The following is a 23,721-nucleotide window of genomic DNA, read 5'->3' as shown; positions in this document are numbered from 1 at the left end:
AAGGAGTACAATGTGCTACAATCCCATCAGTGATGAAGATTTCACTGCTCAGATCCTGCAGCGCTTTGATTTATGATATAATAAAGAGTGATACACTGCTCATGCTACACAATCGCTCCATACCACATACTGATGTTTTTCAGCTTATTGCTGCCTCTTTGCCCATCACAGCTTCCCCTGAAGGAAAACGGGTAGAACCCTCGTATGCACTTCAAGGGCGGTCTGATTGAATAAAGCAGCCATTAGATACGAGATGGGCTGTAACTGCAGGAGTTTGGATTATTCAGATTGGACAGCAGGATCATGATACTGCTGCACTGTCCTCAGGAAAACCTGTCTGAGTGTTCATATGTTTGTTGCTCGCCCAGCTGCTTTGCACATGCTTGATGATTTGCTCATGGTTTTAGCACTGATGGTGTTTTCATACACCTGCTAAGTAGCACTGATTTTTCTATCTCGTTAATGACTGTGAGAAAATGAATTAAAGCCAGTAAATGAGCAGCAGTGTGTTCATGCCAGGTGTATTAAGAGCAGATGCTTTGAGCATTTACACCTCAATGTCAACACGTACTATTCTTAAATCACTTGTTCCCAGCTTTATGCAGTCTCTTTTTATATTTGAAACCCTACCTTCATTTGCAAACTCACAGTGAAGTAAATGACTCTCCATTTATTCTTTTCATTTCATGCAGGCCTGTCCTTGTTGTTTCCTCTGAGAGTAAGAGGAAGTGATGTCACGCAACCACCACCACTTTGACAGAGACATCCGGGGACCCTGGGAGCGGAGAGACATCCGTCCTTCTGGCCTCCACAATGGAGGAGCCAATCACAGCTGCTCCTCTGCCATCGTCAACGGCAACAACCGACCAGGGCTTCTCCCCCTCCCGGTCATCCCCTCCCTCCTGCCCATTCCTGTTACAGTCGCCGTGACGACATCGAGCAACGACATAGCGGTCAACCGAAGCATCAAAGCAGCGGCCTCGGCCAAGGTAAGATTCAGCAACACCTGCTTCAGTCCGAGTCGTCATGGAAACCTCTTGTTCTCTCAAGTTTTTTTTCTTTTCTTTGTCTCTCCCTGTTTCAGCTTTTAAATCTGTGAAAACACACAAACTAGAGATAATCTACCACTTTGTCCATGCTGTTCAGGCTTTCACTTCCTTTTCTTTCACTCTCTCAAATGTTTCTGCACAATCCAGCTCACTGACACTTCTTCATAGTTCAACTTTCTCAACTCCTCTCTGTTCTCTCTCTCTATCTCTCTGCACTCTCACTGTGCCAATCAGCAGGCCGGTCCTGCCTTTTCTTCTTTGGTAATTTTCTTCTTTTATTATATAAATGACACCGACAGAGGCCCAGGTGCGTACTGCTGTCAGAAGTGACAGATGTAGATCTCGTCTTGAAAATTGGAACACATCCTCTTTGAAGCCCTGAGTTCCTGTGATGCACTTAACCAAGGTATTTTTCTCCTTGGCTGCAATTATCACCTTTCAAACTGCTTTATGCATGAAAGATTCCATTGTCATCCGCTCAATGAGTGAGTATGATGTTTGATACAAAAGATCGCATCAATAAATTACAAAAGATTCAAACCATAAACGATGGCCCTCTAACGTTTTGGTATAGGGTCTTCTTTTTGTAAGAGTTAACATCTTATGAGTATTAAAAAATACTCTGAATCCAAACTTAAAATGTAACTAAGACACCCAAAGTCAACGTACACTTCAGTGTGGCATCGATGTAGTCTATAACTATTAAAAGATTACTTTTACTTCATACTTTATAGCTTCTGAAAACGGCAGCATGCAAATGACTGAACAGTACAGTCAAGAGCCGCACAGTTTGCGTTCCACATCCCCTCGCTGGGAGAATAGCTCACAGTCAGACATTTCAGCCTCTCCATGTTTTGTTTCCATGGATACCATTCATCTTTCTCTTCACACTTATCCTCACTATCAGATCATTTGCTTTAATGTGAACTTCAGCTGATTCATACAGGCTTTTTTTTCTCTCCCCGGCTCCTTCTCACTCTCGATGGGGTCTGTGCTCTCAGAGCAGAAGTAAACAAAGCTCTGCTAGTTTAGCCTGTAAGTGCACATCATTAGATACCCTGCTGAATACACTGACCACAAACACAGTAAATCTGCTCTGGCACCGCGTCGGCCCCTCCATTTGAATCGCTGCATAATTTCACACTCAAACAAAGACTGTCCAAAATTCCACTGAGGCCATTGTCATCAGTCAATGGCTGCCACAGCAATTAGGTGCATTGCCTTGTATGTGAGCACACACTTGTCTTATGCGGTAATGTGTGTGCATATAAGAAGCAGATATAATAGAGCCTTCCTCGGATTCCCTTCTGTTAGCTGTCCTCAGGGATTTACCTTTCAATGCAACCCAGACCATTTAAAAGGGGAAACACCCAGAGTTTAACAGTCAAGCTTCCCTGGAAATGAAACGGAGATCTTGAGTACCTCCTCGCTGTCTGATGTCCTCACTCGCTCTCTCACTCTCTGTGATCTCTGATCAAAGCTATTGGGGGTCACAAAGAGTCTGATTGACGAATGCGGCTCTCCCTCTGTGGTCTGTGTGTCTGCTCTGCCCATGGCTGCACTAAAAAGCTGACATGCCTTTATTGATCTCCGCTGTTCAGAGAATCTCTCTTTATAAAGTGAAGGCAGAGTCCGACAGCTAGACACGTACAGGACTGTGTGCGTGTGTGCGTGCACGCGTGTGTTCCATATTATGCTTTTTCTGGTTGTATATGCTCTGTAGTGTGTTTTCCAAGTGTCCTGTGCATGTTTAGGCACATCTATGTGCATAAAATTCAAAGTCCGCGGAAACGCGGCTTCTCCTACGTCCTCCTGTTAGCTGTAGCATTAGCTGCATGTAATGCTCGGTTCTAGCCCCCCTCGATAAAAATTTGTCAGTGTGACATCATTGTCAGTGTGAGATCACTGATCTAAGTCCATTGGCTGGTTGTGGCAAGCCCAGCAGCTCATGTTGAAATTTCCGAGACGCGTGCTGACCAACTGACCAATAACGACAGAGCGGATCTGCAGACCTGCAGGTTTCAAAAGATTGAAACCTATGTGTGATTTAGACCAATAGAAACCTTTTCATCACTTTAGGTTTTGGGGCAAAATGGGGGTTCAATGGCGTACTGTGGGTCCTTAGCGTGATCTTGCCCCCCTTAATGCTCCAATGATATCAAAGCACTGAGCAGGTCAGAAGCTTAGGTTCTCCTGCGTCATCAACAGTTCCTACATGTTTCAATATTACAGTCTGCAGGTTTGCTATCTAGTTCTGCCATCATTCTGCAAGTGCATCTTCTCTGGATGCTAGAACTTGAACAGCTCGGTGAGTTTTATTCACAGAGAACATCAAAAATGGAATCTCAGTTTTAAGGGAATTTTGACAAAACAAATCTTTAGCAGAGAGCAGAAATGTTGAACATCCTGTCTTTGAATCAATGATTTCCTGACTGCCTTTCGATGTCCTATCACATGGTGGCTTCCTTCTGTTTTACAGGACAATGTGATTGAATTTAAAACAAAGTGAGTCTAACTGTCTTCAGAGAACAACTGTAACAAGTTCTCTCTGTGCTGCACTTGTAGTAAAAAGGTTTTTCTGACAAATTACACCGAGTTTGCATTTCTGCAGAGAACTAGCAATTCTCATATTTTTGGAAAAAAAAATGTCACACTGTTTTTCACCGCTCTAAGAGCAGAGTCAGGCGGACAAGCTCACTGACCAAACAGTTAAGAGCATTTCCACCACCTGGACTGGGGTGTGGATACTGCCCTTTGTGACTGCTTTATTTCTCTTCACAGACGATTACACACACTGTTACACCCCTTACAGAGACATTTGTGTAGCTTACAGACAAACGAATTCTAATAAAATAAATATTGTCAGGTTTTAAATATCCAAAGTTTTCAAGGCAACTCAACTCAATTGGATAGACACTGAGCTATAACTGTGCATTACCTCTGGTGAGCATCACTGTTGTTTCAGCATTTATTTTGTAATTGACCTGCACAGCCTTTGACGTCTCATAAATCACCCCTCTCTTTGTCAGCATCGCTCTGATGTCAGGGAGCTCGGTAATGAACACACCCGAAGCAGAGTCTGATACCACTCAATCCTTTTATTGAGGTTGAGGTTAAAAGGGTGAAACTAAAATCAGGACAGGTCGTTTATTGTCAACGCAGGATGACAATTTCCAAAGACAGACACAGCACTTCTGCTGCATTATGAAGACAACCGGAAAAAACGAAACATACAAAAATATTTCCTCCCCGCTTAAAATAACAGATTTTTATAGCTTTTCACTGACGAACACAAACTGATGAGTCATCCAGTCTGATAATATAATAAAGAATATTTTAAAGAAAGCTGTTGTATCTGCCAACATATATTTTATTTGTTGTACCTGAAATGTTATCTTAAATTGTTACGTAAATAATAAAGCCTCTTCTATCATCCTGTGAAGATCAGCGGGGTAAACAGTTTTCCAGTTTGAATTATTAGATACTGATGTATGTGTTGTCATCCTATCACAGCCTTACTGTGTTTCATTTATCCACACAGTGAAGATGTCAGAAAATGTCAACTCTCACGACTTTTCCCTGACGAGTCAGCCAAACAAATGAATTGGAAATAGTTCATCTTTCATAGCTTCATTTATTACCCATACACCTCTGTGTTAACCTGAAAGCTTTCTGTAGCTGAGTCAAGTGTCTCTTCATCTGACTTTCAGTGTTTTGTTGCACAAACCTGTCAGCTCTTTCTGCGTCTGAAGTCCAGTCAGTTTTGTCAGTTTGGATTAAGACAGCCTTCAGTGGTTATGAATGAAGCTGCCCTCAAGAATAAAACATGACAATATTAAAACTGCCACTCCTTTATACTTCTTAACACTAGAACGACCAAGGCAGTCATTTTGACTGTTTTTTAAATTTTGCAATGTAATAACTTACCTAAAATAAAACCTGTGTAACTACAGGACCATGACTTTTCCTAAATGTGTCTATATTTTATTCTAGCATTGTTATTGTTATTTTATCAAAAACACAAAACACAAAAGAGTTTTGAGTATTTCTACCTTGAAAGTCCATAGCGGTCATATTGACTGCATGCTTTATAGCCAGTGTATCATTTCAGTATTCGCTACTTTTTGCCGCTCTTGAAGGTGCGCATTGCTGTTGCCTAGCAACTATTGTTTATAACGCTCGAGCCAAGGAGGAAAGAAAGCTTACCCGCCTAAAACCATATAGAAAGAATAGAAGACATACTTTTGAATTAATCAACATTGAAAAGGCAGAAGAGAGTAAATTAGAATCTGATTTAGAACAGGATAGAACAAAATGTCAGAAAGGAGGAGGATGACTGCCACAGAGGCTTTAGCCATGCTCCAGAGCCTTGATGAGGCAGAGTCTGATGGAGGCGCAGGTTCGGATACGGAAGGTGATGTCTCCTGGTCTCTCGAAACTTCATCTGACACTGGCTCTGAGATTGAATCTGACAATGATACAGAGATCATTCCCATTCGCAAAAAAACGCCGGCTGCTGTTTCTGTGGTTGTTGATAAACTATTAAAATTTCAAATTCATTAGAATTTAATGTTTGTGTGCTGAAGTTTATTATACCTTTCACAACATTACAGATCCATTTATTCTTATATTTGATATTGATGATTGAAATGATATGCAAATAATTCGTAAACAGTCAAAATGACCGCTATGACCTTTCTAGTAGTGATAGACTGCCGGTCGTTCTAGTGTTAAGGATTTATTTTGTTGGGGGCTTTTTATGGCCTTTATTATAGAGATAGGACAGTGGATGGAGTCGGAAATCAAGGAGCGAGAGAGAGTGGGGAATGACATGCAGGAAAAAAGACACAGGTCAGATTCCAGCCTGGGCCGCCCGCTTGGAGGACTACAGCCTCCATACATGGGGCGCTGGTGGCGTTTGAGACAACAGCGTGTCTGCTGTTTCCACGCAAGGAATTCATGCCTCGTCTGAGCAGATACTGGATTTAAAGTGATCCTATCGTTTATGAACCAATCATTATAATTTCAGGCTCCTCTTGTTTCCTTTCTGTTGTCGCATCTATTCTTTTTTTATACAAACACAAACATCATCAAACTGTAGACATTTATCTGCTGTCAGGCGTCCGTGACAGTCATCAAGTCATTAAGAAACATCTGATTGACCTCAAGGTAGCAATGTGAGGATTAAGCTGTGATTTTTATGGCTGTGTCAGCACCATGTGGGGAGACTTTCCACTCAAACTCCGACCGAGATATGCTACAGTTATTTGCTAATCAAAGACGGATAGACAGACCTCAGTCATGACAACTGCACTGTCAACCTGTCAGAAACGTCACTGTTAAAGCAGAGCTGTAAGAATTATCAAAATGATCACACCCATCACGGGGCTGTCATCTCTTATTGTCATTAAAACTCCAGAGAGCCGCCAGTTAGCAGATGTGGGAAGATAACCGGTCAAAGAAAAGCTCCGGGTTATTGTTATCTTTGTGTTGTCGATCTCTTTGTGACAGGATGCTCAACATGTTTCGTAACCTCTGTGTCCCCTCCTGGCTCCTCCTGTGTCTCTCTTTCTTGTCTTCTCTGTCGGGATTTGGATCCCGGTTGACCTTTTGTTCCAACAATGGATTCACAGATCCAACCACCTGTCTTTGCCGTCACAATTCTTCAAACCTGGCCAAGTCTTGTATTTTCTCTTTCTATGCTCTAAACATCTGAGCTGGATTTGAAACATCTTTGAAGAGATAAACAGACACAGAAAGTCTGAAATTAGGAGATCTTTCAGGTTCTTGGCTTTGTGGTGGGCTTTCAGGTTACCTTGGGATTTATAGAAGTCCAGAAGGGGCATGCGAGCGAGCAGTCACACCTTATTATTGGTCGTCTATCTGTCAGCCTGATGTCTTGATCTAATAAGCAGTCAATGGATGTTTGGTTAAAACCTCTTTATACTCTGAAAGACAAGATGTGATCCCCTTCTCTATTTATGTCACATGACGATGTAATAGTGTTTAATATTGAAAGACCTGGAAGATAGTTGTCATCTAATACCGTACATCTGCTCTCCAAGCTTTACACATGGATTACTATCTGGCTGGTCTCTGACTGAGCACCAACTGATGTGTTGGATGTCACCACACAAACATCGTAGTGTTCACAAAGTGCAGATTCATCTGTGATGCTCGCTCTTCTCTTTCTACCTTTTGCTCGGGGACATGTTGGAGAATCAGGATTTATTCTTCTATCTGCAGCAGCTCTTCTGATGAAAGACACATTTTTTGGAAACCTCTCTGCCAATTTAAAAAAAAAACAGCCTTTCAACTTCTCATCTCTGTCGAAGCATATAGTTCCTCATTCCTGTTTCAGCGTCGCCTCCCTCTGAATGGGCTCTGGTGAAATTGGTTTGGTCGGCTATGAGTGGCAGAGATATAATACGGGGAATGAAGCAGCTGCGTGTTGCAATGCTTCAGACAGCTGTTCCAGGACATCGACGGTTCACAGATGACGCTTGACTCCTCGCCCCTCATCTCTTCAAGGCTGGAACTGCTCTCGACTTAAAGTCATGACAACATAAAAGAGAGCACAGCTGAACCAAAAACCAAAAGCAAATCACTTCTCGGCAAAAGATCGTATTAAAATTCTCCAGATTAGCTCAAGAATAAAAGGCATGTCCATGTTTTCCTTTCATTTCTGTTTGAGTTTTAACATCAGACTTTGTTATGACTGTGGCACACAGTTAAAGTGTTCTCTGTGTTTTAAAATGATCATGCCCCTCAAAGCTTTAGGTTGAGTTTTCTTTACCAATTAAAGAGCTGTTTTTTATGTTTCATCTTTCAGACGAACGGCCCCTTGCTCAATATTTTGGGTGGGATGAAGAGAAAACATGGAGAAGACTAAATGCTACGGCTGCTCTTATTCAAATCTTGTCAATTTGTACAGAGCCTTGTACAGAGCGACCAAAAATCTCTTGGTGTGTGACCTGCATATTTTCCTGCTAAATCAGTGATGTGCCAGAGGGGGAATGGCTCTTTTCAAGCAGCTCACACTATTCAGATCATCACAGATAACCAAGCTGGAAGGCCAGGGACCTCATTCAAGGTTGTTTTTTTTACCGCAAGCAAGTTTTTTACTGGCGCTGCACCCAGCTGTGGCAAACGGGCAAAAAGGAGAAAAAAAAAAAACCTTCAAGTGTGAAGCAGATTTAAACCCCGCAAAGCAAAACATGATCATGTTATCATTTCTACAACTCACAAAGACACAAGTTATTAATTATTCATCAAGCTCATCTGCAGATCCTTTTTCTATGAATGTTTGGTGAGCTCCTTCTCAGTCTCAGTGCTCGGCCAAAAAAATGAGGCGATACAGGAAAAGAGGATCCGCTTTGATGACAAACAAAGAGGTGGGGTGTGATCACTTCCTGGTCACATCTGTATCAGCGTTGACTGATTCATCAGACTGGGGCAACAAAAGGAACAGCATATTTAATCAGTCAAAATCCCAGATCAGCACTTAAGCTAGGATTTGTCTCTAAACCGAATGACTGTTGTCACTTCTCAGCATGTTTAGGCGGCTCACTGAAGATGTGTCAATAAATGTTGAACAATAGGCCTCTCTCTCTCTCTCTCGCTCTCTTGTTTTTATCCTGGATTTGCTTGCATTAATCATTCTGTCCCTCCTGTCTTACACTCATCCCTTTCTAATCTGCTTTGACCATCCTCACTTTGTCCCAAACCACAAAAGCAAAGTGATCTGAGTGATTGGATCACACGTCATCTTTGTGGTAATTTTATACCTGTACTTAACGCTGTTCCCTTCAAACCCATCTGCCACGCACAAATGACTATTGTTACTGCAATGGGTAGCTATTGTTGCATTGCCTTCCACTTGTTGTGTAGGTGGCTGCAGCTCAGTGGGGCTTGTCTTCTTATAGGTGGATTGGCAGTTTTCTGCAGTCCATAAGTCACAAGTATTCCTTTATTTTAAAAATGTATTTTATTCCTTTTTTTTATTTTTAATTGGAGAGACAGGACAGTGGATAGGGTTGGGAATTGGGCAAGAGAGAGTGGGGAATGACATGCAGGAACCCACTAAACCTAGGCTCCCTGTTTCGAGATCTACAGTCTCTGTACACAAGGCCCCACTCGACCACCAGCGCCCCAGCTATGTACTGTTCCTCACGGCTTCTGCCAACCGTGTGTAACTGTGAAAAAGGTGAATTCTGCCATGTATAGGAAGGGCTTTGACCAGTTAGAGGGCTAAAAATGTGCGCTCAGTGAGGTCCTCATCCACACCTTCATTATCTCCCCTGCATTCTCTCTCTCTCTATCTAGTGCACACAGCAATTTAATGAATAAATACAAAATAAATCAGGTAGGAAATATACTTCGGCGGCCATAAATACACCTGGGAGGCCCGTCCAGGTATTGTTTATGTGTGGGAAACATGGATTCAGTATTTAACTGTTATCGTGTTTGCCAGAGTGCTGAAATGTTGAGAGCAAACATTTCTTCTCCTCTGATGAGTCACCTTAGATTTAAAGATTTCAACTTTAAGGAGAGTAATAAACTCTCCAACCAAAGCGTCCCAATGGCTGTATTATCAACATTATGAGCTGTTGATGTTGCTGTTGCCGCTGGTATTAAAGTTTATTAGACCATGACACAGGATGTTGGAAACTGTCTGTAGTCTGTGACTTTTGACCTCCCTTAATGTCTCACCCTGGTCCAGTTCAGGCAGATTTATGGAGTACTTAAGACAGGATTTCATACCAATGAGGAACAGGGAGCCCTTCCTCTAGTTTCTGCGCTCAATATATACAGCTTCTTTTCATCAGCTTAACTACCTCATTTAAACGAGCCTAATGGCTCTTACTGAAGTTCGGCCACTGCCAGGAGATTGTGAATGTTTCACAAGCAGTGTCCTCTGCATGCACACTGTATATCTCATTATGAGGCCTGGTCTTTGAAGAGAACACTGTGTTCTCTTATTGTTTGGGATATTATTAATGCAGTGCAGCAGACTCTCTGTTGTTCAGTTGACAATTTCTCTGGGAAATCAGAGCATGACTGTGTATTCAAATTATTGTTCAGTCAAATAAAGTTTGTTTTTTTTTGCCAGAGAATGTCATTTATTTCCAGCAGTATCACTTTGACCAGCTGAATTGATCTGGAAAGTTACCAACAGGTTTATTCTTAAATAAAGCTCTTAAAATGTTAAAGAGAATATTTTTGCAAATATGGAGATATTTACTCTCCTCATCCAGATATTTTAGCAAAGGGTCTGCCCAGGTTCAGCAGCTATAGTCTGAAATAGTCTGCAGGGTTGAGCTGTCTATAACAAGTGTGCAGGGTTGTGTAAGGGGAATCTGTTTGCAAGAAAGGAGTCTCTAAAGCTGGCTCCTTTAATTAAAAAAAAAGAACTTCATCTTTCTCTGAAAAATGATGTAGAGACTTCCTTTTGTTCACATGCTGAATACTCATATATTAAATGACACATGCAAGTAAAGCATGCTGCTCTTACAATGTCATACTCACAATCTGTAAAACTAAAAATCCTGTTTAGTTTTTGCTATAGATGGAAATGACCAATACCTCATTATTTTTAGAACACTTTAACACAATTTAACTTCTGTTTAATAAAAAAACGTTATTAAAATAGACATTATTCTCTAACTAGAAGCAGTGGCAGTCGATGTGGATAAGATTGCTGAGAGGAAGGTGGACATAAATCCTTTACAAATTGAGTTTTATCTGAGTAAAGTTGAGCTCATGTTCTTCACTTGTAGTCCTTTATGTCCCATCAACAACTGCTTAGCAAAGTGAGCGCCCTCGCAGATTCTCCTAGCCTGCATGGGAGGCATAAAATGGCATGATTTGATTGGTCAAGACCTCAAACATGACCGCAGCATCATTACAATGTATTCATTTTAAAAGGAGGAAGTGTATTTAGGTTTTTAATTGCATTCAAATGTCAAATAAGAGTAAATAAAAGTATAATTAAGTAAGGAATGTTTTTCTCCTAACCACATAGGGTGGGCCACTTGCACAGGTTGGGTTGGCCTAGGCCCATGAGGCTCACCCGTAGAGCCATGCCTGGTGTGGAAGCTTACTTTTATATAAATGTCTCTCTGAACTCGACATTCAAAATTGTGTTGAACATTTACGATCAACACTACATTGATTTAACCTCTTTGAATCTTTCAGTGTAGACCGGGCCTCTTTATGAACAAAACATGTTTTTACAGCTCTTACATTGGATTTGTTTTCTTCTTTCTGTGATTTCAGAAGTCATTGCTAAACCATCCTTAATAATATTTCTGAAGATGGTATTTGTAACTCAGTATTGACCTTTTTTTTGGAAAACAATAACTTTCTTTTTAAACCATGGTGTGCAGGTTCAAAACAAATAAAAAGCACAGAGCCATCAACTAATCCTTATAAATAATCTAGTTTTTTATCTTCAAATTTCACTTTGGACACGAGATGTGGACCATGAAATCACTTTTGTCATCTGTATAGAAAAGCATTAGCATCTGAAAAACCAACAACTGTAGACCAAAATCAAGAGGCGCTCAGAGGGCAGTTTGAAAGACGGCTCCAAACAGACTAGCAAAAAAACCTTTTAAAATTCAAGCATAGTTCTGTTTGTCCACCTGCTGCGTTGTAGTTCATGGTTATTTCTCACTTCCTTTAAGACTCTTCTGTGTCTAATGACCCCAGCGTGTCTCTCCAGTGTATATCTTACCCCAAGCAGAGCGCTGTGTGGACTCCCCCCATGTGCTCACAGGAGCTCCGAGCCGCACTGACCGCTTCATCTTGTGGGATAAACCAGTCTTTCAGTCTCCTATCAAACCCTGGGGGAGCAGAGCTGGAGCTCCAACACTGAAACCTCAAAGGTTGGAGCTCTGTCACAGGTAACTCTTGTGGCTGTTTGTGCACGGTTCAGGTGAACTTCTGCTCTGGCTGGTTAAGTCTCAGGCAGACATTCATATCTACTGAATAGTGTCATTAACAAAAACCTGCATTTACACTTTGAGCACTTTCTAGCTTTCAATGTCCACTATTCTTGAAAGTCCACTATTTACGTGCATTTTACTCCTATTACAAAAGAAATTCTGTGTAGTTAGTAAAAAGGCTGCAAAAATAACGGATAGTAAGAGTCCTGTGGGCACACTGGTAATTATAAACCTTGCGTGAGTCATAAGGGGGGTTTGATCTGACAGAGCTGTAGTGCAGATTCTGCTGTACTAAACTTAATACTGCTATTTTTAGGAGCTGCAGTGAAAGATGATCAGCACTCTGCAGCCAAATGGCAGCTTCATTTCAATGTCCAGAGTTCACCTGAGTGGAGCTGATGTATCTACTCGCAGTGCACTCATAGTGAAGCAGCTTAGTACATTTTCTGGGCCTCCATGCGGCCCGTATTCTCAGTAACATTTGTCACAACTTTGTTATGTTTATAGATTTTGTCCTTCAGGACTGTTTCTTGTCTCTCATTGGCCAGAGAAAATAATATGATGCTCTGTTGGGATAGTCACCTCCATTTAACTTCCAATTTGATCTGTCAGTTTTATAATTTATGTATAGTTTCAAAAAACCTGCTTTAGACCTAAAAGTGTCTCGTTTGAGTTACTCTGTCTTTTCCCTCTGAATTTGTCCGTCTCACATACATCAATTTGATCTAAAGGCAGATGGAGACAAACTCTAAAGGTGATCTGCTGATATCTAATTGTTCTTATCGCACGTTAGGGCTACCAAATTTAATTAAAACTCTCAATACATGCAGAGTGAATACCTCTCAGGAGCAACATCTCCTGCCCTCACATCACATCCCATAAGCAGTTACAGGGTGGGTAGGGGAGGAATGCAATTCATATGTGGAGGTGTGAGGTTATAATCAAGCGAACAAAAAAAATTCTTTAGAGCTCAATGGTTGTTTGCACAGTCATTTATTACTGCTCCCATTTGCACACAACTCCACAGTTTGCTACTTGTCCTCAATTTAAAAGACCGACAAGCTTTACAGAGGCTGCTGCTGTGCCAGGTGGAGGAAGTTTTACTCTCCAAACAATCGCCAAATATCAGGAAGGGTCATGGCCTGTTGGAGACCTCTGTCTCTCACTGTCCCGGCCAGAGTTAACCGAGGCTAACATGGCAGCTAACACGCCCCTTTGGGAGGTGTTACCATGACATAAAGAAGTCACCACAGCTCTTCTCCAAGTGCAAGTGAGCCTCTTTAAGCCTTACTACCGCTGCTTAGTCCCTCATATAAAACATGTTCACATGGCTGTATAGCTTCCAGCTGTTACAGTTTCAATCAAGTCAAAAGACAAAACAATGGATGGGTGAGACACGACTGGGAGGGAAAGGCTGCTTACCTGATGGCTCTCATGAGATCTGTCGGCCTCACCCCTGTGATCATGCTTCTGTTTTCCTCGAGTATGTGTTTGCATCGAGTGAGGATCCTGCCGGGACGTAGGAGCGTCTTAGTGGAAGTGAAGTCTGCTCCCCCTTCAGTCTTTTGGCCCAAGGCTTGAAATCATAGTCTGTATCCGTATCTCTTTTTCTGTGTTGCATTAGTAACATGTGTACCCATCAGGGGCTCGTGTAGTGCCGGGGGCCAGCGTTTAATGTTGGATTCTGGAAGGATTGGCTTTGTTTGATATTTTCAGTTTTAAGTGAAACTTTAATGAACAGTCGACCACTGCAGTAATGGCTGGAATTTATCACATTGATATTGCCTGGATTGTAACTCGCAGAGCTTCATATGGAAGTGAATATTTCAAGTTTATGACTAACTTGGATTAGTGCAGAGGGATGTTATGAGCTTTCTCAGACTTGCACATTGCTGCTATACGTATTCTTTATTTGTCAAAGACAGCCATTACTTCCATCAGCCTCCACATGTCAGCCACATTCTCTGTATCTGTCCATGTCTGGCTAAAGCGAAAAAAGCCGTTCTGTCCAAGTTGAATTAATCTTTCTCGCTTGCACATACAGTTTTCCTTTCGCGATCAGTTAATGGTGTGGAATATCAACGTGAAATTATTCTTCAGTTGCACACAGTATTGCAATATGTTGCTGCAGTAGCTCATGTTATTACAAACATTATGCAAATCTATGCATTTCTCCAGAGATAGCTACCTACTTTTTAGATGAATTCTGCTTCTCAGATGCATTTAAATTACAGCCATAATCGCAGCGCCAACAGTCCACTGCCAGAAACCCTACTCCATCAGTTTGGTATTGATGAACTGATCAGCCTATCAGGTTACACATCACAGGCCTGATTACTAGCTGAATGAAATACCAGAGCAGTAAACCTCCTCTATACCTGCAGTCTGTTATTTTCACTGAAACTCAGAGCAGAAAATAATCCACCCGTATGGCACTGACCTGCACACTGCTATCTCATTTTGTCCTGCAGTAGTTTTAATGACATTTGTTGAGATTAACAATGGGAAAGAGGCCACAGGCGGGAAGTGAACCTGGGCCGCCCGCTTGAGACGACAGCCTGCACACATGGGGCGCGCGCACTAACCACTGCGCCACCAGCGCCCTGTGTATTCCTTCTTTTAAGGCCTGCGCTTTCCCTTCAACCCTTCACTTTGTTTCTTATTTTTCAACTAACAGCCAGGAGCAGTGAGGAGGGGCTTGGGGACCAGGTCTTTCTATGAACTCAGGGGGCAGGCTAAAGCTGAGCTCTGCCCTCTCCCCATCTGCTTGTTAGACCAAAGCGTCCAAGCTGCAGAGAGGGAGAGGAGAAAATTGCCAAAGGTCCAGAGGGTGATTGACCCTGTTTTTTTCATCAGCCTGCGGTCTCATGAGAACATTTCTCCCCTACAGAATGAAACATTACAGATACGGTGCTGAGAAAGGCTGTGTTTGATTTTTAGAGGTTGCATGGTCTCAAACCCCGTACACACTGATTGTCGTCTAGCTTGAAATTTTCTATTTTGGAATCCCACGTTTCATGTCTTTTAACCCTGCAAAATCACTTCTTACTATTTACTCTATTAGTGGTGTTTTTGTTCAGAATTGTATTATCTTACTAAAGTGAACAAATTGTTCAATTCTTTGCAAACGGTTATATTCACAGCCATCTGAATGAAGCCACAGAAATGTTATTTTTAGTTAAAGGGAGAAATGTCAGTCTTTCTTCAAAGACTCCTGAGGCTGTTGAGATAGATTGTTTTGTCCCTTTTCCGTGTTTTGTAAAGGCTGTTATCACAACTCACTAACTACTAAGTCTATGCCATGCTCCATCATTAAATTTCACTTTAAGTCCTGAAAAAACAAAAACTGTTTTATTGATTGGTTTTTAATTCAAGCAACAAAATACCGCGTTTTAACCAAAGATTTTGGGTAATTGATTTGCTGAACTGTTTTGGATCTTAATGTCAGGAGTTGTGGAGTTGTTCGTTTTAATTCTAATGTTGTTTAACCTGGGATGTTTTTATGCTCTGCAGGTCTCAGGTGTGTCTCCTGGGGACAATCAGAGCCCAGGACTGCTGCTGGCTCCAGGGGTGAGGTGGGGACAGACGCCCATTAACCAGCTCACACCTTGGGATACAGATGAGCCGCCTGCCAAGCAGCATCGAGACAACGAGCCCAGCGGTAATGGATCTTACACATACACACACAGACACACACACAGACACACACACACACACACACACACACACACACACACACACACACACACACACACACACACACACACTCTCTCTGATGGACACATTCACACATCTGCATTTTCCTCCTGATGCGAGTGTACACTGATGCAACTTTAACATCATCACTACGTCTGCACAGAGCAGATGTGTACACACACACACACACACACATGCACACACAGGCAATCAATGACCCTAGGTTTTAACGGGGCATAGAGTTGAGTTTCCTCAGCGTGACAATAAAAGTATATCCCATGATTCATTTTCCAAGAGGAAAAGTTTTGCAGTTGTGTTTGGAGAGTGTAAAGTTCAGAACTTACTTTTTGTAGTTGCCCCCCCCCCCTGCTGTGTGTCCACAGTCTCCTGCTGTGCAGTAAGGGGTCCTGCTGAATTGACCATGAAGCCTTAGAAATGTCATTATTGTGTGTAAGGCTTCATTTCCTGCCCCCCTCCCCCTCCCCCCCTTTCACACTGCAGCTCAGAGTGCTCCACAAAAGAGTGAGATGTCACCGACTGTGGGCGCTGTCACGACACTCAGAATCCTAGCACCGTGTTACATATTGTGTGTGTCTGTGTGCTATTCTTAACTGGGACTGGTGTTTTCTGCAAAGCCCCCTCCTCTCCACACTGAGCTGAGCTGTTTCCAGAAAGTTCTCCTCTGCCAAGTGTGCCAGAATAAATCAGCACTATATTTCAACAGAAACTTCACTGTTTTGTCTGTTCAACAAAGTTTGTCTTTAGATAAGTAGATATTCTGTTGGTTCACCTTCTTTTATAAATAATTACGTTCAGATTTAGTTTGGGACTTTTTATGCCTTTCTTGGAGAGACAGGACAGAGGATAGAGTTTGAAGTTGGGGCGAGAGGGAGTGGGTAATGACATGCAGGAAACAAGCCACAGGACGGATTTAATAAATCTTAATCTTATGGTATTGTTGACCTCGGGTACAGACTGTACATCACTTCTATGTTTCCTTTGTTTGGAGTTGTATTGAGGCCATTACCAATTAGTCTATAGAAATACGACCATCTAAATGTTACTATGTTTTTTATGATGAAAAAGCTTTCCAGTTTATTAAACTTTTCTTTTGCCCTTATGTCTGTTTTTTCTCTAAAGGTCTGACCTGGTCTGCAGCAGTGAGCCAGCCCAGCCTCCTGCCCCACACCTACACCCTCCCTCATCAGCCCTCCTTCAGCCACAGTGTGACCGCACAGTCATCCATCATAGGAGTTAACCCATCCATACAGACACCTGTTCCCCCCCAGCACCCTCTCATGACGGCCCACTTCCAAATGATGCCACAGTCCACCCAGCAGCCACCCTCGATTGTTATGAGCATGCCCAGTCAGTCTCCGTATGCCTCCCCTCAGCCCACAGTCACAGCGTCGGCCCTCACTGCCCGAGCCAACCAGGTGTTTCCTCCAAACCCTCACAGATTGATGAGCAATGGCCATGTGACCTCTCACCCCAGCCTCATTCGGCCCCCCAACCTACCTTTGACCAATGGACAGGCAGCAGCAGCAGCACTAGCAGCACAGGCTGCTGGACAAGCTGCAGACAATCCGGACGGTCCAAATGAGCTGCAATTGCTGCGGACAGTCGGCATGGGGAAGTACAAGTTCAGCGACCCGGGACATCCTAAAGGTAAGCACAGACGGCATCAGATGATTCTCTCCTCAGGTGGATTTTTTAGGTTTTCTTAGACTCACTTTTTTTCAGATATTGAACCTGTAACGACTCCCTTTAAAGGCCGAGTCAAAGCAGATCTGTTCAGAGGAGAACCTGAGCTCAGAAGAGAATCCAAACCAGCGAGCTGTTAGGTATTAAATCAATGAACTCTGAGCTCTCTTTTCCTTGTGACCTCCCTTTATGTGGGGCTGTGCTGGAATTGAAAACACATAGTCCCCTCTCCTGTCCCCTCTATGCATCAGAGCCATTTCAGATGCCATAAATATAAAACAACAAGACTGTTTTAATACAACCAGAGCCAATTCATTTCAAACCCGCTCCAAGGTCTCAGAGACAGATTTTCACTAAAGAAAACCCTGATACTGATACTGTTAGGTGGATTCTTCCAAACCAATTGTTCTGATCTGGAACGACTTCATGCCGGCAGTATCCATCCTGTTTTGCTTTGAACGTGGTTAAAAGTGTGCTGTGTTTATCTTTTTTATCCTTCTTAATGGCAAAAGGCCTGTGAAACACAAGCCATTAAGAGCTTTCAGCCTCTGCCCTCACGTTTTCTCTCAATTATTTGAAGCCTGGTTGACTCGCTGTGTGTTTGTGAAGGTGCTTCAGAGTTGGTACTCACGTCTGTTCAGGTTGTGTGGCTTCAGTTTGTGCGATGGATTTCAAAGACGCAGCAGAGAAAACGTACAGTTAAAAATCATGTCAGGTCCCCTATGAAGGTCAAAGTGCAGAAATAAGGACTCAACTTTTACTGTGTCACTGACTGACATGTGGAAATATTTGAAGGAATAATAATTGATAAATTATCCTCCTAAAAGATTTCTTAAAATTCCTCAAGTTTAGGCAGTACCCCGTTGAATTTGTCCACTTTGCTCTCTCTCCTGGGCGTTTGAATGATGAGAATCTGCAATGGTCAAATCCTACTAGTTGTATCACGTCGCATCGCTAAGCTTAATAGAAGAAGAAAGCCTGAGCCTGTGGACACAATGTGAACAGGGTCTGATATGCAGAGGAGGCTTTGTGGCTTTTTGATGGCAGAGGCTTGATGTCTCCAAAGAGCTGATGGAGCTCTTCTGCTTCTATCCAGCTGCACAACGGGCTGCCGGGTGTGTGTGTGTGTAAATGTGTGTTTAAGGTTTACTCTAGCTTCTTGGGTGTGACTGCATGCCATGGATGTTTTGTGAGACACTTCTCAGCCTTAAAGCTAAACAGCACAGTGACAGAAATCACACTGAAATGTTTCACTTTGCTTATGGCCTTCAAAGGGAGCGATTTGTCTTCACTGCATCAGTGGATGCATCAACAACTGTGCGCTCGTCTGTGTGGATTTGTGTATCTGCACCTTTGCTGGCATTATGTACAGTGTGTTTGCATATGGTTGTAGAAATGCCGTGTGTGTGTGTGTGTGTGTGTGTGTGTGTGTGTGTGTGTGTGTGTGTGTGTGTGTGTGTGTGTGTGTGTGTGTGTGTGTGTGTGTGTGTGTGTGTGTGTGTGTGTGTGTGTGTGGCTTCAGCCTCATCACCTACTGAGATATTTTAGTCACCCGGCTGTGATCTGCGTGAGTGTGTCGTCTTCAGAGCTGCCTATCAAAGTGAACAAATCAAACTCCACAGCTTCTAACCAGTTGCTAATTTCTGTCACACCCCCTACTCCTCACTCGATCTTCTATCCTCTCCTCTCTCCTGATGAAAACAATGTGGGGGAGCTTTCAAAATGTTCAATAACATCTGTAGCTTGAGCTGCAGGTATCACAGCTGGAATGTGGAGACTCGCTGGGACACAGAGAGGCGAGAGTAGGAGAAAGGGTGGACATGAGAGAGAAGGAGAGCGATGCAGACTGCAGAGATAATGTGTATTTATTGACGAGTCATTAAAATCAATGTCTGTCTTGTTGAAGATCAGCCAGGAAAAGTCTGTAGATTTGTACGCTCCTGCAGTTCAGTCTGTATGTCTTCAAAGTGAGACTGTACGAGCTTTTTCCCGCGTTGCGTGATCTACAACAAAGAGAGGGGCGTTAGATAGCTGAGTTGTGGTTGTGCTAAAAAATTGTTTTTCGTCGTAAAATCTGAAAAACGTGTAGCTGATGAGGTGTTTCTGAACATTTGTTTCCTTGAAGTTAAATTGTTGTGGTCCCACACATCTGTCAGACACCTGCTGCTGCACTGAGCATGTGCAGCCGCTCCACGCCTCTCTTCTCATGTCAAACATCATTTAACGCTTCCTTCCACCTCACTGGAACTTCAGCAGACCCTCTCTTGCCTCTGTCACATATACACACACAGGTAGAGACACACACATGCACACAGACGTTCACACTAACTCATTATTGGTGTGATAGAGGGACACACGTCCACCGTCGCATGAAAATCAAGCGGCACTGTGCCTGCGTGCCTCATCCTGTCTGCACAGGAAGTTAATCTTCCAGTCGGCTCACATCAGCCATCATCAGGGAGCACGCAGCACTGGAGCTGCTCGTGGATGTAATTAAGATGCCTCTCTGAGTTAAGATCAGTGTGTTAGTTTGTTACACAGAGACCAGCACGACCTCACAGTCAGAGCAGGCTCACCTTTCCTCTGCAGTCACTGCTTCTTCTGCTTTATTGGCCTTACTCCTGTGTTCATGTTTGTTTAACGTGGGACTGAGCATAATTGTGGTTTTGGCAATACTTATGTGGGTTGTCTTTTCTTGCAAACGTTAATTATCTACTAAATTATGAATGTGATGGTGATTGTTTGCTGCCCCTTTATTTACACGTATCACACCTTTATGGAAAGTGAATGAAGGAAACAACCGGCTATCTTATTTGGCTCAATTTACCTGCTTACTGGTTCATATTGTGACTGGATTTAAAATAATAATATATATTAATAGTGATGATGACATAGGTACATATTGAATATAACTAGCCAGTTATATAATAGTCTTTAAACTAAAGGAGCTTCAACAAATCTCAGTATCTCAGTTCTGAGCGATATTAAGAGGCAGAGGTAGTCACGCTGATTAAACGACAAGAATACTCTGCTAACATGACAGGCCTTCAAACACATACTTCAAAAAATCAAATACAGTTTGTGATAGCTGCACTGAGATCAGTAATCACAATGAGCACATTCATTTAATCCTCTCCTCTCCTATCCTCTGAAAACGTACAGTGGTTACATTAACCAGTGGTGATGTGCTTGCTGATTATCTTCAAGCTAATCACATCAGGAGGATCTAAAGCAGAACTTGGATTATGACGATCCAGAAGAGGCTTAATTTACACAAATGCAAGAACTTGTTTTCTCTCCTGAACTCTAGGAAGCTTTATTTTTAGCTGAAGTGAAATAAATAAGAGCTGGAGTGGATGTTGTAAATTATGAATGTGGTTGAAAATTATTCCTATCACTGTGGAGTCTCTGTGTGCAGATAATTCTCCTTTATGAATACACAGTCCCACAGCTTTAGGCTAACATTGGCACTTGAGTCCATATAAGAGGTTCATTTTAATGACATTGACCCAAACATCTTATTTTAGAAATGCAGAGAGTGTGCAGAAGAAGTTATTTTTGGTAAGAGCAGCAGATGTCTTCACATTTTTTGTACAACTCTGATTTTTAGAAGGTAGTGGAAAAAAGGGGAGGAGAGGAAATGGCTGAGCAGCCTCGGCTTGTCATGAGGCTTGTCATGAGGAGAGGAAGTAAAAGCTGCTCGCGCTCCTTTTTTCTCTCCCGTATCGTATTTTTAAGGAAAGGAGCCCCATACGTTATATCCCCTCCATCAGTTAATTTAGGGACAGCGGATATCTCCTTAAGATTGATCATTCCTCGTCTACCTCCTCCACACAGAACGCCGACTTCATTAATCACCAAGATTTTCAGGATAAAGCTCAGCTGTTGCAGCACAGTGGCAGGACCGGGAGCCTGACAGCCGAGGCTCTTACATGCATCACAGACTCGATGCAGCTGAGGAGCAGCTGCTGGGCGGCTCTGTACCACGCTAGAGTGGGCACCGAGTCCACACCTCCATCCTCTATACTCCCCTTTAACTTACACTCTCCTCTCTCTCTCTCTCTCTCTCTCTCTCTCTCTCTCTCTCTCTCTCTCTCTCTCTCTCTCTATCTATCTCTATCTCTATCTCCCTCTCTCTGTCCCTCTCTCCGCCCAACCTGTCCTCCCCTCTACAAATGTCTTTCTGTTTCTTCACTCCATCTCCCGTGATGGAATCCTCGAAAGGACAAATACAGAAGGTTTCCATTTAGTCTTAGCATATAAAGACATATATTTTCTGAAGCTAAGATAAATATTGATGGCTTGAATTGCATTGAGATCTTTGTAGTGCACTCCTTAAAATGCATATAGTTAAATCCTCCTCAGCAGATATAACATGATGATTATTACAGAATGTCTTCTCATGTTGAGGCTGCAGCTTTGAGGGACTTCCATCAAAATCCTCCACGTCTAAAGCCCGTACAAATATATTGATCCAGACATGGTATCATCCTAAGTCTGAGTTTTCATCTCACTCAGAGCCTGGAGAGACGAGTTGGATCTTTGTTGTGATCATGATGTTGTGGCTTCAGGTCAGATCTTCTTCTTGGTGAGTGCTGAAGAGATCCGGTCAAACTGACTGACAGGAAACTGTATTTGTTACTGAGCAAGTCTCAATTCTTCATAGGAATAAGACCTATTGGATGCTTTATAAGAACGCGGATTCTCTTAAGCACTGATGAATCAAAGTTTGTGATCATGTTCTCTTATAGGTGGCATTGATATTTTCCACGAGCCCTGCATCCTGATGGTCTGAGATCATTCATCTCTGTAGCCTTGTTCATTTACTGTGTTTATTATAAAGGCAGAACTCTGGCCCTTGTAGTGATTTCTTTAACATAGTGACTCAGTAGTTTTAATGAATCAGGAGGATGGAAGAGTGTTGAACACCCACTCACTTCTGATCAAATCCCCTCCAAGCAATACAGCACGTTATCTACACACAGCAGCCACTTCTCATAAACACAAGATTTATAATTTATGAGCATTATCTTCCGATATTTGTGTATGTGTTTAAAGGTCCATTTGTGTCTGTGTTTTACTCCTGTGTGCATGGATGTGTGTGTGCGTGTGTGTGCGTGTGTTTGTGTGAGCATGGCCATTTGTGTGTTTTTGTGCGTGCGTGCGTGCATGGCTACTCTTGTGTTTCTGCACTGTGACAGTCGTCTGTTTTGAGGAGGATGAATTGTAAACCTGGTGCTGAGAGTTTGACGATAATGTCCTGCATACTGCTCCAGCAGAATATTTCACACATTTCTGTGGCAAACTAATAACAATTTATTTTTAAATCCCTATTGGCATCTTGCCTTTCTGGCACTCTGAAAAATAAGCCAATCCACTCATTCATGTGTAAGTCTGGGTCTGTAATAAAACGTTGTCTTTTTAAGCATGTGGGCCTGTAGACTTTAAACATTTTATCTCTGCTCACAGAAGCAGCTTTTATAAGAAGTAAGACGTTCTGGGACTTTTCTTTAATAAAGCTTTCCTAAGAAACTTTTAATCAGAATGCTTGCACAGAAAAATAAATGGTACACAAAGGCAGTAACTCTCTATTTGAAGGCCTTTTAGAGAAGCATAAATAGATGATTAGCTAGTGTGCTTATCAGCTCATTAATCTTAATCCATCATCTGTTTGGTTTAGTTTTGGACAGATTCCTTGAAAACTGTGCAGCCTTAGGATTTCATTTCAACAATAACTCAGTGATAAAGGAATAATTCAAATAGTTTTAGGAAAATCTCTGCCTTAGGAATATTTGGCTGCTTTTGGTACAGTAAATTAAAAGTAATCTGTAAATGAAAAGACATCTGTTTGACATTTTTAAAACAACATTCAGGTGTGTATACTGTTGTGTAATGATTGGATGTATTGGATTGGATATCTTTTTCAATGAGTGTCATTGCACCAATGAGAGCCTTCATCCCCCCCTGAACACATCAGTCTGATTCAAGCAGCAGAAAAACCTCAAGGCTAACTGTTACTAATCCTCCTAGCTGTGACTAATGAGACATTTTTAATTTTTAATTTAGATTTCAATAAATCTCATCTATCCATATTTCCGCCCCACTCACTTCATTTGTAGATCTGTCACCTTTAGAATTATAATTTTCTATTTTTATTGCTGCAGATCTCACATAACCAGACTGGTAATCTGCATTATGAATGAAGGGAGAGCATCTAAAGCTCAAAAATGCAAATGAAGCTGCCTTTGTGGGGATGTAAAAAGAAAAAGAAAAACATCATGTTTTCATCATATTTGATGAATAGTCTGAGTGATGTTCACTGT

At 42.2% G+C, this 23,721-nt stretch overlaps 1 protein-coding gene across 2 annotated transcripts in view; it reads left to right on the top strand.

The window, feature by feature from the left end:
• Positions 1 to 23,721, top strand: part of LOC109989759 (kelch-like protein 29) — a 102,738-nt gene that overhangs the window by 31,965 nt on the left and 47,052 nt on the right. For both annotated transcript variants that reach the window (XM_065963750.1, XM_020641623.3), the window contains 3 exons: positions 693 to 989; positions 15,512 to 15,659; positions 16,835 to 17,362. In XM_065963750.1, coding sequence (XP_065819822.1) covers positions 732 to 989; positions 15,512 to 15,659; positions 16,835 to 17,362 — 934 coding nt within the window. In that variant the 5' untranslated portion in view covers positions 693 to 731. The remainder of the gene's footprint in view (positions 1 to 692; positions 990 to 15,511; positions 15,660 to 16,834; positions 17,363 to 23,721) is intronic.

Source organism: Labrus bergylta, chromosome 15, assembly GCF_963930695.1.
Source record: "Labrus bergylta chromosome 15, fLabBer1.1, whole genome shotgun sequence".
NCBI classification, from domain to species: domain Eukaryota; kingdom Metazoa; phylum Chordata; class Actinopteri; order Labriformes; family Labridae; genus Labrus; species Labrus bergylta.
This window is presented reverse-complemented; position numbering and strand designations above follow the sequence as displayed.